General features: G+C 37.6%; 1 protein-coding gene across 1 annotated transcript in view; it reads left to right on the top strand.

Annotated features, from left to right (window-relative positions):
* The window catches only part of PTPRM (protein tyrosine phosphatase receptor type M), an 849,607-nt gene that overhangs the window by 281,677 nt on the left and 551,411 nt on the right, over positions 1-16,519 (top strand). Inside the window, 1 exon segment of the mRNA XM_079108449.1 lies at positions 16,014-16,092. Within this exon segment, the coding sequence (XP_078964575.1) occupies positions 16,014-16,092 (79 nt within the window).

Below are 16,519 nucleotides of genomic sequence, written 5' to 3'. Positions count from 1 at the left end.
TTATGACTTTGTGAAATAAATTTTTAAAAAATATTCAAATTTGTTTATGAACAAAGCAATATCCCTCAGTAGGACCAGTAGTACTATGTGCAGGGATAGTTTACTTTCTATCTTGGGTCTCAGGAGTGGATGAGTCATGAAGAAATGAGCACTTGTTGGGGTCAGCCTGTGAGGTGTGGGTCCCTGCTTCAACTCATGGAATCAGTGGAAACAAAATGCCATTGTAGAGACCATTGTCACAGAGGGACTGCTGCCAAATTCTATTATTGTGGAAACTCTTTTGAGACCCATATTGCCCACTTTGAGTGAATTCCCCTTTAAAGTAATGCAGGCAGGAAGTCCAGAGCAGTTAAGAATGGTAATCTAAGGTCACATCCCTCTGTCAGGGATGGTGCCACACAAGAGCATCCTGCTGTGTATAACTAAACGGGAAAAAAATGAGTGACGGTGGACATTTGGGGTGCTTTTTCCTTTTATCTACAGCATCTTTTACAAATAGCTTTGTATCAAAAATACACAATTGATTTCCAGCTAAGAGGCAGCCTGAAGAAGATTGTGGTATTTGCTGCTTTCTTTCTTAAACCTTTGGCTTACTCAGGAATCAGCTGGAACACATGTCTCAGATCATTTCTCATATTCAGTTAAGGTGCTCAGCTAGATTCAGGGACAGGAGAACTAGATCTCTCAAGTGCTCCTTGTCTTCAGAATGGGCATGAGCCAGTAATATATCCTGCAGATTTGGTGTTGATCAGTAAAGATCCCCCAGCTCCTTACCTGGGGATTGATACAGAATAAATGGACTGTAAATTTCTTGCTTAGTTTATCTTTGTTTCCCTGTACCTATAGCAATTTCTGGTATTTAATAAATTACATGTTTCTTCAGTAGAAGTGTAGAGATAGTGAAAGCTCTATTAATACACAAGCAAATTGTTAAAATTTTTTTAAAGTTTATTTTGGCAATAAGTTTTAGAGTGCTAAAATATTAATACATCTAAATTTAGCAATCTACTTTAGGAATGTATCTTGAAAAAATAATGAAGAGTGATTGCAAATAATTAACTCCAAGGATATTCATAGCAGCTTATTTAAATAATGAAAAACAGAAACAGTATTATTTTCAACAATAAAGGATTTGTTAATTTATGCTCTTTCAATATAAAAATACTTTTTGTAACGACTAAGAATGATGTTAGGGAAAAGCATTTAGTGATGTATTTAAGCCTATTTTTAATTGGATAAAACAGGTATAAAGCAACATATTAAATTCCACTCTTAAAATTTAAAAAATATGTGATAAACATCAAAATATACTCTGAAATCAGTACCTACAAACATGATATCTCCCTAACTACAGGGATAACGATGATTTGGCTCTTTTCCTTTGGGTCATGTATCATATAAATTTCTCCCAGTGTGCATGTACTGTTTTTATTTATGCAGCAGAAAAGAGAAAAATAGTTTTTTTTCACAAGAATGAAAATATTCTATTTAATGAGTACCTTCATCTGATAAGAAATGTACCAGTAACCAGTTGGTAATACAATAAACAGAGATGGTCTCTGGGACAACACTTCTTCCTTCATAGGGTTAAAAAGCAAGCAGGGGCAAGTGGGGTTGGCCACATGAGTCTTCAGCAGGTTTCTCCCTGTTGGATGAGTTGATCATCTGGAGGAGACTTCTCATACTGCTCTGGGATGTTCTCTCTGCCTTCTGGAACAGGCTCCAGGCTCTTCCTCAACTCAGACAGCTGCTGAATTGAAACCAATGGGATACATTGCTACCCATCTGTGCTTCAGTTTCTTCTCTCTGGCCTGAGCAATGCTCAACTTCAAACCTTTCGAGTGAGTTCTCTAGAGACCTGTCAACACACTGGACATTGACTCCAATTGAGAGCTATCATTTGTTCCCCCTTTTTGCACAATTAGCTCAAACAGTACAAGGAATGGTTTGATTTATAAACAGACTGAGGAGACCAGGTTTAAGGAATGAATTGCTGAACTACATTGAAAGTAGGCTGGTCCTGTGTATCAGGCTGTTGTCATTTTTGATGAATTCTTTGTTGAACAGATTTGGATAAAATATATCACCTTCCATGTGGTGAAACTGACCCTAACTCCTAATTCCTCTCATTTCGCACTGATCTCTCACATTACTGGGATAATCAGGTTCAATTAGAACTTTATTCTTATAGTTTTATAGTTTTGTGGTTCATTTATAAGGTTATTGCATCCTTGGTGTTTTCACTTACTGGGCTGTAGTAGCACAATACCATAAGTTGAATAGATTAAACAGCAGACATTTTGTTTTCCATACTTCTGTAGTATGAGAAGTCCAAGGTCAGGGTGCGGGATGGTCAGGTCCTGGTGAGGGCTCTCTTCCTGGTTTACAGGTGGCTGTCTTTTTACTATGTCCTTTCGTGGGCAAGCTTCCTCATTCCTCTTCTCTTAAAGACACTGATTCCACCCACAGGAATCCATCCTTATGTCTTAATTATCTGCTAAAGGCCCCACCTCCTGATACCAACCCATATGGGATTAGGGTTTCCATATGAGTTTGGGGACCATATGAACATTTAGTTTATAGCACTGACTGATTCATTTGGAATCACTTCATTCTTTGAGTTTACCGTTGGATTTGTGGAGATTCTCAAATACACTGTTGATAAGTTTTTAAGCATTTGCTGAGCCAGTATTGGTGAAGGATGAGGGTCTTCTGAAAAGCCCCTTGTTAATATGGAGTGTTCTATCATGTGCCCACCTTTGAAGTTTTAAAGGCATGGTGAGGGCAATACTTCCTACATATTTTTCTTTATCTTCTGGGGACTAGTAAATCCAAGCCATTACCCTAGTAACAACATCACCTATTAGGCAAATGGCACATTGTAGGTGATAGAAGAGAGGTGTGAGCAGGACACTTAACATTGAGATGTAGACCTTCAAACTAACGTATAAGACTTGAGTGAAGTTTTCCAGTTGGGATGAGATGGACATGCTGTATTAAAAGAGATGAAGTTAAAGGAAACCACCTTCTAAAACCTATATCCAGCCCTAGCCAGAGGTGTCAACCCAAGTAGAGAGGCTCTGAAGAAAAATTAGAACAATGAGCTGTCAGGTGTGTGGGGGCTGAAGGACTTTCATGGGCAGTAGATTCAGTCCTCAGCTGGGGGCCAGCACATCCTTACAAAAGAGATAGTTGTTGTCACCTGATGCTTTTAAAAATGTGAATCATATAAGAACCCATGTGCTTATGATATAATTTTCCATATAGATTTCTCTATAAGGAGTTTTTGTACTGGCTCGAAGATGTGACTTTGGTTTGAGACTATTATATTTCTAATTTCAAAATATAAAAAATAATTTTTGGTATTGTGCATGCGTGCATGCATGTACATAACATTTTTTGGGGGGCATAAAGTCCATTGTCCCAATAAGTCATTCTTAGGGTACCCATTGGCTTTTCTGGTCCTGAAAGCTGAAGAGAAGATAATAGGACTGAGGTATCTAAAGATAGGCCTTTTGAGCAACACTTTCTGGGCACAGAGAGTCAGCTCCCCTTTGACAACCACTGCATTATTACATAGGTATCAGTATACATTAAGGAGAGTGCAAAAATTTAATATAAGGTTTATATATACTTAAATGTTAGCATATTAAAATATATTCATGTAGCACTTGTTTCTATAGGGTAGTTTTCACACTAGTTAGTAGTGCGAGTTTGTTTGTTATTGTCATTATCTGTTTTTCTGTGTGACTGGAGTTTGAACCTAGCTGATACATGCTAAATATGTGCTTTACCACTATATACCAGCTACATTCACAAGCCATAGTAAATAGTTTTGTTATGAGTTAAAATGGTAACCAAACTGTTTTAAAGGCATTTCACACTATAATATTGTAATGGAAAGCATCACAGTATAGTAAAAGAACATACACTTTGGTTGGATGGAATCGGATTTGGATGAGTCTTGCTGACATACAAGCCTGGGCAACTGATTTAAACTTTATGAGTCTCCATTTCCTAATTATGGATTAAGTATAATGACCATGCAGAATGTGAAAATGAAAGGAAAAATGTTTTGTGATATGCTGGCCTCTCAATTAATGGTGGCAGTTTGTTGAGCCACAGACAAGATTTGTGGGAGACAATAAAAAGGGAAGTAGTTAATAGCTGAGCGCTTTCTCAGGCACCTCCTAAATGTGTTTTGTGAATTGTCAAAAGGTGTTAAGTGAAAAAGGGACACAGCAAATTGTTTTGTGAAACACAGGGTGAATCAAAGTAATCCAAATTTGTTTCCATAAGAATGTTCCAGAGCAGGGGTGGTGCATGCCTATAATCCCAGTGACTCTGGAGGCTGAGGCAGGAAGATCAAAGCTAGCCTCAGCAACTTAGCAAGTCACTTAGCAACTCAGTGAGACCCTCTCTCTAAATAAAATATTAAAAAGGGCCAGGGATGTGGCGTAGTGGTTAAACACCCCTGGGTTCAATCCCCAGTACCCCCCCACAAGAAAATCCATAACTGCTGTCCTACAAAAATGCAAAGTGAGGTTTCATGAGGGTCCATGGAATTTGCCTTTCCTGGATCTGTTGGACTATATCCTGAAGAGCTTGTGCTCTAGGGGCACATCTGGGGACAGCTATTTTCTTCATTTCCATCTACCCCTTGGACTTCTGTCAGGAATACCCATTTCTCACACAAGAATCATGAAATATGGAGTCCTTTTTCATTTTGGTCAGAATCTGAGCATTACAGTTGTTGTGTTGGGGGAAGTTTTCAATCAAATCAGACACAGCTGCCCCAAGTGCTTTTGTTAAAGACTGCAGGTCTTCATGGGAATTTCTTGTTTTCATAGTCTAGTTAAACACTTACAGAGTTTTGAAACATTTCTTGGCTGTGACCAAAGCCTTCTTGCACTATTGTCATTTTATGTAACTCTTAACTATTTCTGGTAAAATAGTATTCTGCAGGTACAGATCAGTGGCAACCTGCATGGAACACAGCTAATTACTATTCCTTGAAACATAAATCATCAAGTATGTGATGATTAACACATATTTAATTCTTTAATTAATGCTTGTCCTAATAGCTACTCCTTAGATCAGCACTTCTGGGGTTTAGTGGCATTGGGGAAGTGCCTACCTGCCTCCAGGCACCCACATCCTTGGATATCCACATTGATTTCCTGTCATTTAAAGAATATTTTCCTTTCACATTTACCCTCTTGTTTTATTGTACTGATAAAAAAGAATAGTTCTTGGCTTTGATTCTGCTTTGCTTTCTCCTCTCTCTTGCATTCATATGTTTCAGATGCCCCTGAAGCAAAAGAGTCACCCATCGATTGCTCTGGGTTCTTGCTAATAATGCATGCACCCACAGAAGCTTCCTGAATCTCACCTGTACAGTCTCTGCTACTGAAAAGACCGTGATTCCAGCTTAGTTAGAGGCCCAGAAGGCAGGAGTCTTTAATATAAATAGTGGGCTTTGTAAAGAGAAAAATGCATACTTGGCTCCTATACACCCCTTTCCCAGGCCTCTCAATAAAGGTAGAGAGCTGGCAATGAGGAATGTGAGAATAAAGTCATCAAATGGATGAGTCTTGGTTCACCAGAGCCTCCTTGTTAAAGCAAACTCCTTCGATTTACTGAAGGGTCCTGGGAGAAGATTTGGCATGGGTTCCAGCTGGGCCCTGATCTAAATTCTTTGTGCAGCCAGGACACAAAGGAGTCTGCATGTTGCAGGGAGGCTAAACCAAGATTTACCCTTTACCAGGCTGACAGTTTTGCTGGTAAATGAGGAGTTGAGGGAATAGGAATGATGGGATCTTGCCCATGCCTTCACATTTAGCTCCAGCCTTTATTCCCCACACAGCTGCCTGGTTTCTTGACTGCATTTGTCTTCAGCTCCTTATTTCACTAGGAACCAGGGTAAGGCCACAGAGAAAGTGGCAGCAGGCCTATATCAATTTGCTGCTTAGAAATAGTCTTTTAGAGCTGAAGAGGTGAATGTTTTCCAATTGTGGTCTTCAAATCCAAGGAATTAGGAGTCATTCATTGGCTAAATGGAAAGAAACACCAATTTAGACAAAGCTGAACAGAGTTGTCTTGTATAGTTTCAGAGCCTAGGTGTGTGTCTGAATATCCAGGAGGGACATATGATGGGTGTGGGTGCCCAGCTGGAGTCTGGTTAGTGATTTGGGCTTTTGCAGAGGCTAGTGTCCCCTATTGTCCACTTGGGAAATACTGATATGCCCCAGTTGAAAAATAACACATGGCTTGCTCCATAAATTCCCTTGCTAGGGCCTTTATTCTAATTGCAGGACAATTGCATTGCTTCCTGCCTCCAAGACAAAGAGGGGGATTTAATATGTAACTCTCTCTCAAGTGAGAAAGCAATTCTAAGCAATTGCACCTGTACTTTGCATTTTGTAATTAGAAAAGATGAGCAATATGTTTTTAGAAACTAGTGGGGACACAGGAAGTTGTCATTTTATTATTGACTCAGAGCTACACCTAAGAAGGCGAGTAATTTGTGTGAGAGTCTTTTCATCCTCAAAAACTATGTTTTGTTTACTCATTTTTAAAAACTTCCCACATCTCTAAATTTCATTTTCAACTTGTACTTACTATTTGATGATCAAGGATGAGTATGCCTTCTGTTTAGTCTCATACCTATGTGAACTGCTGCTCCTTGCTTATCAGAACTGTCCCTTACAACTTCCTATGCCTTTTCCTCTACTTTAATTTTCTCCTGCATTCTGTTTTATAGAATGAGTAGATGAGCTATGATAATATCCCTTTCTAAAGGGAAAGAGAAAAAAAGAAAAGGGAAGAACGTCATGATTATTGGTAGAAAACCCAGATAAAGTCATTTAAGAGAAGGCATGGAGGCTGGAGGAATGGCTCAGTGGTAGTGCTCTTCCCTAGCTTGTGTGAAGCCATGGATTCTATATCCATCATGGGTTCACACACACACCCACAGGAAAAAAATTAATGTAAAAAATAGGCATAATAAAACACCAGTTATTAGCTCCATTCAAATCCTGTTGTCTTTTGAGGGCCTTTACCTTTTCAAAACTGGGTTTGATTTTATTTTTTGCTAATACATCAATATAAACAGATGCTTGAATGTTTTGCCTCTGATTTCTTAATGTGAGGAACCTTGTGGTTTTTGCTTTGGCTCTTTAATATTACAAAAAGTTTTATTGTCTATATTTCTATTTTTCATTTAATTCGTTTGACACAAACAACATAACATTTTGAAAATGGGTAGGCCCCATATTTGCTTTTTACTTAAATCAAAACTGAGAGGATCTAGCAGGTAATCTGTGTGAGGGTATATACATACCCCTTAATCCCTGTGTTCTAGGGAATTGACAAATGACTTTCACTTGCACATTTTCCTTGGTGAGCATTGCTATTGGTAAGCAAATCCCTTTTCTTTGCTCACACATACAAGGAAAAGTGCAGCATGGAAAGCTAATTTTGCTCTTCACTGAAGCAGGGAGGATTGGGGATGCTGCAGTGTTACACTGCTTCCCCCTTCACCTTTGACAGGCATCTGAGGGATGGCTGATATCTGCCCTCTCTCAGGCCAACATTTCATGAGCAAATGAGAGCACTAGTCAGTGGTTTAACCAGTTGTTTCCTATCTGACAGCAAATGACTTTCCCCAAAGTCTCCAAAGGCAATAGGATGCAGCATCTCATCTCCTGAGACATTATTAGTTAAAGGATTGAATGAATGTTGATTGTCTATTCCCCATTTCCTTATGTCCCAGGACTGCAAATAGTATCAGAGAGCCATCAGGAAAAAAGAAAGAAAGAGTATTTTGATAGAAATTGAGACTTGAAGTGAACCAAATCACGCTAATAAAATCGATTCTCAGTATGCGTAGTTATGTACAACAGTCAAAAAAACACTGCATAAAGTTAGTGCATAGAGTTGTCCCTCGGGATTGGTTGTAGAATTCCTCTGCATATGAAATATGTGGATGCTCAAGTCCCTTATGTCAAAAGGCATAGTATTTGCATGTAACCTATGTGTGTCCTCTTCTACAATTCATATTAGCACTAGATTATTTATAACTCCTAATATAATATCAGTGCCATATAAATAATTAGATGGCATTGTTTAGGGAAGTATATAGTATTGTTTAGAGAACAATGACAAGGAAAAAAGTCTGTACCTGTGGCATAGACCCAGTTTTTTTCCCCCCCCAAATATGTTTGGTCCATTGCTGGTTGATTCTGTGGATTTAGAACCCAGGGATATGGAGGGCTAACTGTACTAAACTATTCCTTCTATAGAAAATATGAGTTAGGTTCCCTGTGAGGCTTTGGGCACAAAGTTTTTGTCAGTTGATCAATACATAGCCTGTTTATGTGTATTTCTTTGCGAAGAAGTCTTTTCTAATTCATGTTGTTAATTCATTAACATCGAACCCATGGGCAACAGCACTATAATTCATACTTGAATGACAGGTACATTGTCTCTATAAAGCAAATCACAGCCTCTTGCCCTTAAGAACGCTGAACATCACTTTAAAATGCAAAATCATCAAAAAAAAAAAAAAAGAACAAAAATATGAAAAAACAGAGCTAGGTACACCATAATACAAATGCCTTTTTACAATATGAATCTAAAACAAGGAGATGGAGCATTGCCTTGCTTGGCCTTAGCCAGGAGCATATGTGCTAAGCAACTCAGATTTTTTTGCTGCTCTGTGTGTGTCTGTAAATGATAATGAAGGTTTTGCAAATATTGAAATGGGGGTTACAAATACATTTTAGGCAAATCACAAATATGGAATACATGAATAATGAGGATTGACTGTATTTTAAGCAATTTTTTTAAAAGGAGTAATGTAAAATTAAATACTGTATTGTGACAAAATTATTCCAGATCAGCATGGCTCTGTGATTCTGTTATTCACAGCAGTTCAAATTGTCAACTATCTTGGTTGGGCTAGAGGACAAAGGTGTTTTTCTAAAATAATTAAAAAAAAAAAAATCAAATCAAACAAGCAAAACATTCAGTCCAAATCTAACTAATTCTAGTGAATATAGTATAAAACGAGATCTGATGTTTAGGTTTCAATATTAAACTGTTTCAAATTCTCAGTGCTTCATTTTTTTTTTCCTTTGGATAGATTTGACTTCTAAATGAGTTGGGTTTTATTTTGTTTTATTTTTATAGTATTTTGGTGTCTAAAGCAATTACTCTGTGGTTTTGTTTTGGTATGTGGTAATTATCTGTTATTTTAAAAAATTGGTAATGATATTACAAGACTAATTGGGCATTTAAAATACCATACAGATCACAGAACTGAAAGCCAGTAAAACCAGGGACGAGTGTTCTTCCTGCCATTATTGGAGTAGAAGGCGTCCACATGGAGTGCCAGCCATATTGTATTTGGCTGTGACAAAGTATTGTTTTGGACATGTGCTTCCTTGTAAACCAGAGTAATGACAGTGTGTTAGAGAGCCAAGCAGGAAAGTGTCTTCACAAACAGGAGGGTGCGTAGTAAATATTTCAGGCTTTACGGGCCAGACGGTCTCTGTGGCAACTAGTCAGCTCTGCTCTTGTTTGAAAACAGCCGGAGCCAAAGTCTACATGAATGAGCATGGCCATCTTCCAACAAAAGTTTATTCATGGACATGGAGATTTGAATTTCATATTGTTCATGTATCGCGAAATATTATTCTTTTTATTTTTTCCTACCATTGAAAACTACACAAACTATCCTTAGCTTGGGAGCAATAGAAAACAGGTGGTAGGACAGATTTGGCCCATGGGCAGTAGTTTGACAGCCCTTATTCTAAAATTTATGTGGTTAAACCTTTGTCTACAACTTTTTCTTCCAATATACTTCTCAAAGAGATGACTGCTATATCCTTTACTTAAATCTGAAAGTAAAACTTTTAGAGCACATGTATCCATGCATTAAAGAACATACATGTAGGTATACACAATTGTTTGTTTTACAAGTGTCTTTATTTTATATATATATGTTTATATATATATATATATATTTTTCAGGCACATACATATAGCCTTGGGATGTTTAAGTGGTTGTATATTTTATGTATGTGTGTGTGTGTGAGTATGCACGTTCTTATGCATGTGTGGGAATGTGGGATATGTTTTCTATTATAGTCTCACTCTTGCTACCTAAGGCAGTTCAGTAACATAAAAAAGAGTCCAGAGATGGAGATAAAATAGATCCAGGATTATATTCCAACTCTGTAACTACTTGTGTGACCTCAGAAAAATTATTTAACCTTTCTGAGTCAGCCTTCTCATTCCTGAAAGGGATTTTATGCCCCACCTCATATTGTTTCACTGGGGAAAACTAGATAAAATATACAAATGATACCTGGGGTCCAGAAGTATATACACAAGAAAATCAAAGTATTTTGAATGACCGAATCACTTTTTTCTGTTTTAAAGACTTGATGTGGCTCCCTGAAGAAATTCAAGGGTTACTTCTGTGGAAGATTTTAAAATATTCTGTTGCGCCTGATAAACACACAAACACAGAACATCCCCAGATCAATTTCTTGCACCCTTCTGATTTCCTTGTGCAGTGGTACTATTGGCCTCCTCGTTATTGCTTCTTCTGACCTCAATCTTTTTTGGACCTGGATGCTTGTGCTTTCAGATACTCCTGTGACTCCCCCCGGGCTCTGCATACACTTATTTGACCTCAGTAGAGCAGTACTTCCACTTTCAGTGGGGCAGTCCATTATTTGACAGAAAGAGACAAAAATATTCCTTGTCTTTTGAAGCTTTCCTGGTGAGGGCACTGGCTAGAGAGGAGTACAGAATGTAAAAACTTGTCAGATATCTAGAGTTCATGACAATCCCACCTTTTATGGGATTCCCAAATCTGTTTCTAAGAAACCTCGTTTAGATGGGACTCATCTTTCAAGCTGTATATTTTGACCCCCTTCACTGTTACAAGCACAAAGCTACTCTCTCGAGTCAGACGTTTTATAAGTTAGTCAATATAAGACTGCTGTGTAACCTCTAAGTATAGGATCTTTATTTAATCATATGTATTTTAAAATAACAATTTTTTTCAGTACAAATCAAACTTACTTTATAATCGTGGTATGTATTGAAACAGTTATATAGTGTATTATAACTTTGATGAAGTGACTAATAAAATTTGTACTAATAAATTCTTTAACATAAATCCCTTACTAAGAGCTGGAAAATGCTCTTTTTAAAAACATGCTTTAGTTTTTTTAAGAAACATTGAATTTATTGCTTTGTGCTTGTAATTTAGTCACTGTCTTATGTAAAACACCTAAATATGTGATATAAAGAATTCTGTATATATTATGTATAAACTCAGTGTGTGTGCAGATATATACACATAAAATCAACCCTTATTGTCTCTGAAGTTAGCTTTAGATAAATCAGCATTGAACGTTTACTTTCAGAAGTTTCCAGTGAACTGAAAGGGGTGGGCCTGTTTATAGTCTGATGCTATCTTTCTTTGTGTCTTGGTGTTCTAGTTAGAAAAGTCACTGGAGCAAGTGAAGTTGCAGAAATATCTGGATGCTTCATTGTTTCATTGTGACCTCATGACATTTGTGGTGGGAATTTGGAGTCCATTGTTTTGTTGTTGAGCACTCCTGTGCTCCTTGTGTAGTAGGGCTGAAGAGAAACAGCCGCTTCTCTTCAGAAACAGACATCTGTGGGCTCACACTGGCAGATTGAGGGTGGTACTGAAGGTAGTGCTGGCTGTGTCTCAAGCTTTCTGGAGTGTTCGTTGAGAAGGAGTGTGGAGGTGGGGTACTGCTCTGTACCTCCTGGTTTGAATCTGTCATTTGGTCATTATTATCTTGTTCCATTCTTTCATTGGTTTCCTTATTTTCTCCAATTCAAGCTCACATTTTATGAAAGTGTCTAATATTTTGGATCCTACAGAGTATGTAAAACATACATACTCTGTATACATATTTAAACTAAATGACTCACTATTTTTTAGCATAAAATGTCTGAGGGCCACCGTTCTTTTATAAGATGGATGAAAAAACAGATGCACAGACATTAAGGGGACTTTTCTAAGTCTCTAATGTCTTTGCTTCCTTCCTGTTCATTCTTTGGTAGGACCATGGTTTTGAGTTGGTTTAAACAAAATATTATGAATAAATTCATACACACAGATCAGGTTACAAAATGAATTCACATGAACATGTTTTGTATGTACACTAGAGTCTAAAGTTAATGCATCCCTTTGAAGAATAAGGATAATTTTGCTTTCTCTAGAAACTTTAGCCCATGTAGATGATAAAGTACAATGCAATTTGTAAGAAGAAGGACCACTTTAATGAGAAAATGGTCCTTTATCTGTTCTGTTCCTGATATATTCCACGTGCTTATCACATTTCTGGAAGTGAGAGGATGCTCAGGAGAGCATTGAGTTGAGTGGTCGAGTTAGTGAATGAATGAATGAATGAATGGATGGACGAATGAATGAATGAGCCAGTGGCAGGGAGGGGAGAAGGGGAGGATGGATGGAATGACAACATAAGGTCTAATGATCATTTCTGAGTTCGACTTTCAGAATACATTTTTATGACCAAAGTGACAGTGCTCTTGGGTAGCTGCTGCCAGTGGCATCAGCAGCCTACCACTGGCTGTCCCTGTGGCTGCCATTATACTAGAGCAGGTTGCTGGACCCTGCAGAGCCTACTCTTGCTATTCCACTCTGAGAGCCACTAGAATGCTTCCTCCTATCCCTGCTCTCATCTTTTTTTTCCCCTTCAATTGTCCATGAATACACTGTAGGAGAAATAAATTAGCATGATCCCATTGTGATGATGTCCATACACGTCTTCCTATCTCTTTTATCATCAGTGAAATATGTATTAAACTTATAAACAGGACAAAGTTTAACTTCACGTCTGTTCTTCTGTGGTGCCTCTTTTCTCCCCTTCATGTTTTGTATTTTATTGTGGTAGCATCATAGTACACAGTATTGTCTAGACTAACAGGGGAGTCTGAGATGACTTCCTGTTCTTGTGTTCTTAGAAGCCCCATCCTCCCTGACTATTTCCATTTGGGACTGCTCTGACAATTGCTTCCTCCAGTTCTGTATAACATAAAGTGTCCTAGGGTCAGAGCTTTTGTTCAGGCAATATGTATGTGCAAACATGACATTTGGAATCACATGGATTAAATTTTAAGATTATTATCTACAATAGACTCATTGCACTTTTTGGACAATAACATTGTATCTAAAGCTCTAATGTTTTGGAATATGAAATCCTTGATGAATTTTTTCCTAAACTAATAAATAAAGTGATATTTGTACTGGGCATGTAACACATGTGCTTAGTAAAACTGAATTTTTAAATGAAAGTAAACATAAGAGTGGAGCTATATCCAGTAGTGAAAAATAATAGAGATGTTCCTGTGTCATGTTGCCTGGTCCCTAAAAGGTAACATTTTGCTAAATTATCGTATAATATCACAACCAAGATAATGGCAATGGTATAATTCAGTTTCTGCAGAAGTACTTGTGCAGGGTGTTTGTGTGTGTGTGTGTGTGTGTGTGTGTGTATGTATTTAGTCCTATACAATTTTATAATTCTTGTAGGTTTGTGTATCCACCACCACAGTAAAGAAACTTAAGATTTATTTATTTATTATTTTTGGTGTTAGGGATTGAACCCAGGGACACTTTACCACTGAGCACCATCCCCACATCCCTAGCCCTTTTTATTTTTTCAATTTTGAGTCAGGATCTTGCTAAGTTGCTGAGACTGACTTTGAACTTGCAATTCTTCTGCCTTAGCCTCCCAAGTTGCTGTGACTATAGGCAGGCACCATCGTGCCTGGCAAAACTCAACATTTTTAACATGGATCATTCAGGTTGTCTTTTTATAAGTACAGCTATCTTCCTCCTGCCCCTTTTCTCTCCATCCCTAGCTCTTGACAGTCATTTTTCTGTCCTTTATTCCTAAATTATTGATTATAGAAAATGTTCAGTAGATAAAATTTCGTAGTATGCCATCTGTTGGGAGTACCTCTTTTTTTCACTCAGCATAATTCTCTGGAGATACATCCAAGTTGTTGGATATATCAATAGCCAGTTCCTTTTCATTGCTGAGTAGTAGTCTATGGTATGGCTGTACCACAAGTCTGTTTAATCATTCATCAGTTGAAGGACATGTGGGCTGTTTTCAGTGTTTGCTTGTTAAGAATAAAACTCTTATAGACATTTGCATGCAAGTTTTTATATGAATGAAAGTTTTTACTCTCTGGGATAAATCTCTTAAGAATGAAGCTGTTGGGTTGTGCTTTAAGACTTATGGTCTTTATGAGTCATAAATCATGGTTCTCCTGGTGTTACAGTTTCCTTCTATGTGAGTGACATTTAAATTAATATTCAAGTGGATCTTTTAAACAATGGACTGATAACTTACACCTATAGACATTCAGCTTTAGAAAATTAATAGCCCTTTTATCGTTTCTTCCTTCTCCTTTAGCCTCAATTTCCCTGAAGTGGCTTCATTATCTCAGAAGTCATTCATTCTTAGAACCTCAGGGCACATGGTGCTTTTCTTCTTATCTGTCTTCTCCCATGATCAGAGAGTTAGTTGTTGAAGCCTTCTTGATTTCACTACGGTGGCAATTTTGTATCATATTTCTCTTAATTCTTGCCTTTGCCTTCTGAATTTTGAGTAGCATGGCCTCTTCTCTGTATTGTTAATTGCATATCTTCCTGGTGTTTCTGCCCCACAAGCAAAATCTACCTTCTGCATCCTGGCCACAGTTGACCTCTCTGTAGGTATACATCCAGTTTTTCTCCTCATGGCCATGGCCATGCTATGTCCTGGAATGGGTATGATCTGCTGTACACTATATTTCATTCTCATCCTCAGACTATCATTGTAAATGCCACTGTCTCATAGGAAGCCCTTTAGTATACCCAGTATTTTTCTTTTATAACACCTATTGTACTTTTTACCTTTTTTTCCCCAGTTGTATAAAAACTGGGACCCCACATGGTTCAGTTTGGTCAGACATTCACCTCCAAAAATACTACCTAAAACAATCTAAATTTTAACCTTGCCTCTACCTTGCCTTTAGAAAACAATCTGAATGTGTTTATGCTTTAAAGTATAGTATATGTGTGTGTGTGTGTGTGTGTGTGTGTGTGTACAATGCTAGAAATTGATTCCTGCTTTGCCCTCCCACTGAGATACAGCCCCAGTTCTTTTTATTTTTTGTTCTGAGACAGTCTTACTGACTTAGCCAGACTGGCCTTGAACTTATGATTCTTCTGCTTCAGCCTTCCTCACTGTTAGGATTATAGTCATATTCCACAATGCCCAGCTAAAATACAGTATATATTTATTTATATTTTGGAACAAGGGATTGAATCCAGGCCATCTTATAATTTAGCTACATTAACAGTGCATATATATTTTTTTTGTTGGTTTTTTCTTTTTCTTGAGACAGGATTTTGCTAAATTGCCCAGGCTATTCTCAAACATGCAATCCTCCTGCTTCCACTTCCCATATTTCTGGGATTATGGGTTTGTGTGATCTTGCCTACCTAGTATTATTTTTATTTGATCATTTGCTTCTCTAGAATTTAAGAATTTAATTTATTCTATAGAATTTAAGTTCTCAAAGACTTTGATGTTTTGCTCCCCACTGTATGTCTAGCCCTTTGAAAATGACTGTTTCCCTTTCCCAAATACCTTTTCTAAATCAAGGTACCCCCCTCCCCAAACCAGGTGAGTCCTTGCTACAGGTTGCTGTCTGCCCCACCTATTACTCTTTAGCCTTCCTGAAGATGGGGTTGAGGTTGTATTTATCTTTGTAGTCTCAAACCTGAAACATCAACTGACAGATGTTAGGTACTCATTCCATTGTATGTACTGGCAACGTAAATGAACAAAAGACTTAAACAATGTGTCTTATCTATAGAAGATTTCTTATAAAAACTATGACAAAATAAGTGAATAACTCAGATCTTTCTTAATTTACAGGTGGTTTTTGAAGTGATAACCTCTGGACATCAAGGCTACCTTGCTATTGATGAAGTGAAGGTGTTAGGACATCCATGTAGTAAGTTGCCTCTAATATTAAATGTTGGGGTACATCACAGGGGCATATTTGTGTTATGGTTTTAGACAAGGAGCTAAAACCTAGGGAGACGGTATCCTGCTAAGAGAGTTCATTGACATGTCTCCAGATTTTGTCAGTCCAAAAGTCCAAAAACATGTATTTCATGAATAAATGTCATGGCTTGTATGTCTCTACATATCTTTTAAAATGAAAATCAGAGTTGGGGTATAAAGGAATGCTTTCACATGCTTGAACATCCTGGTAGAATATCTGCTTATTTGTTGCCATGATCCTTGGATTTCCCTTTTCAGTATTGGCATAGGATTAAGTGGTAAGAATTGGTGCATTTAATTCCTAAGTCAAGTATGTTTCAGCCACTTTTTCTTGTTTTTGTCATATGATTTCAAAAAATACAGCCCTCAACTTA

The sequence above is a fragment of the Sciurus vulgaris genome, assembly GCF_902686455.1.
Source record: "Sciurus vulgaris genome assembly, chromosome: 13".
NCBI classification, from domain to species: domain Eukaryota; kingdom Metazoa; phylum Chordata; class Mammalia; order Rodentia; family Sciuridae; genus Sciurus; species Sciurus vulgaris.
This window is presented reverse-complemented; position numbering and strand designations above follow the sequence as displayed.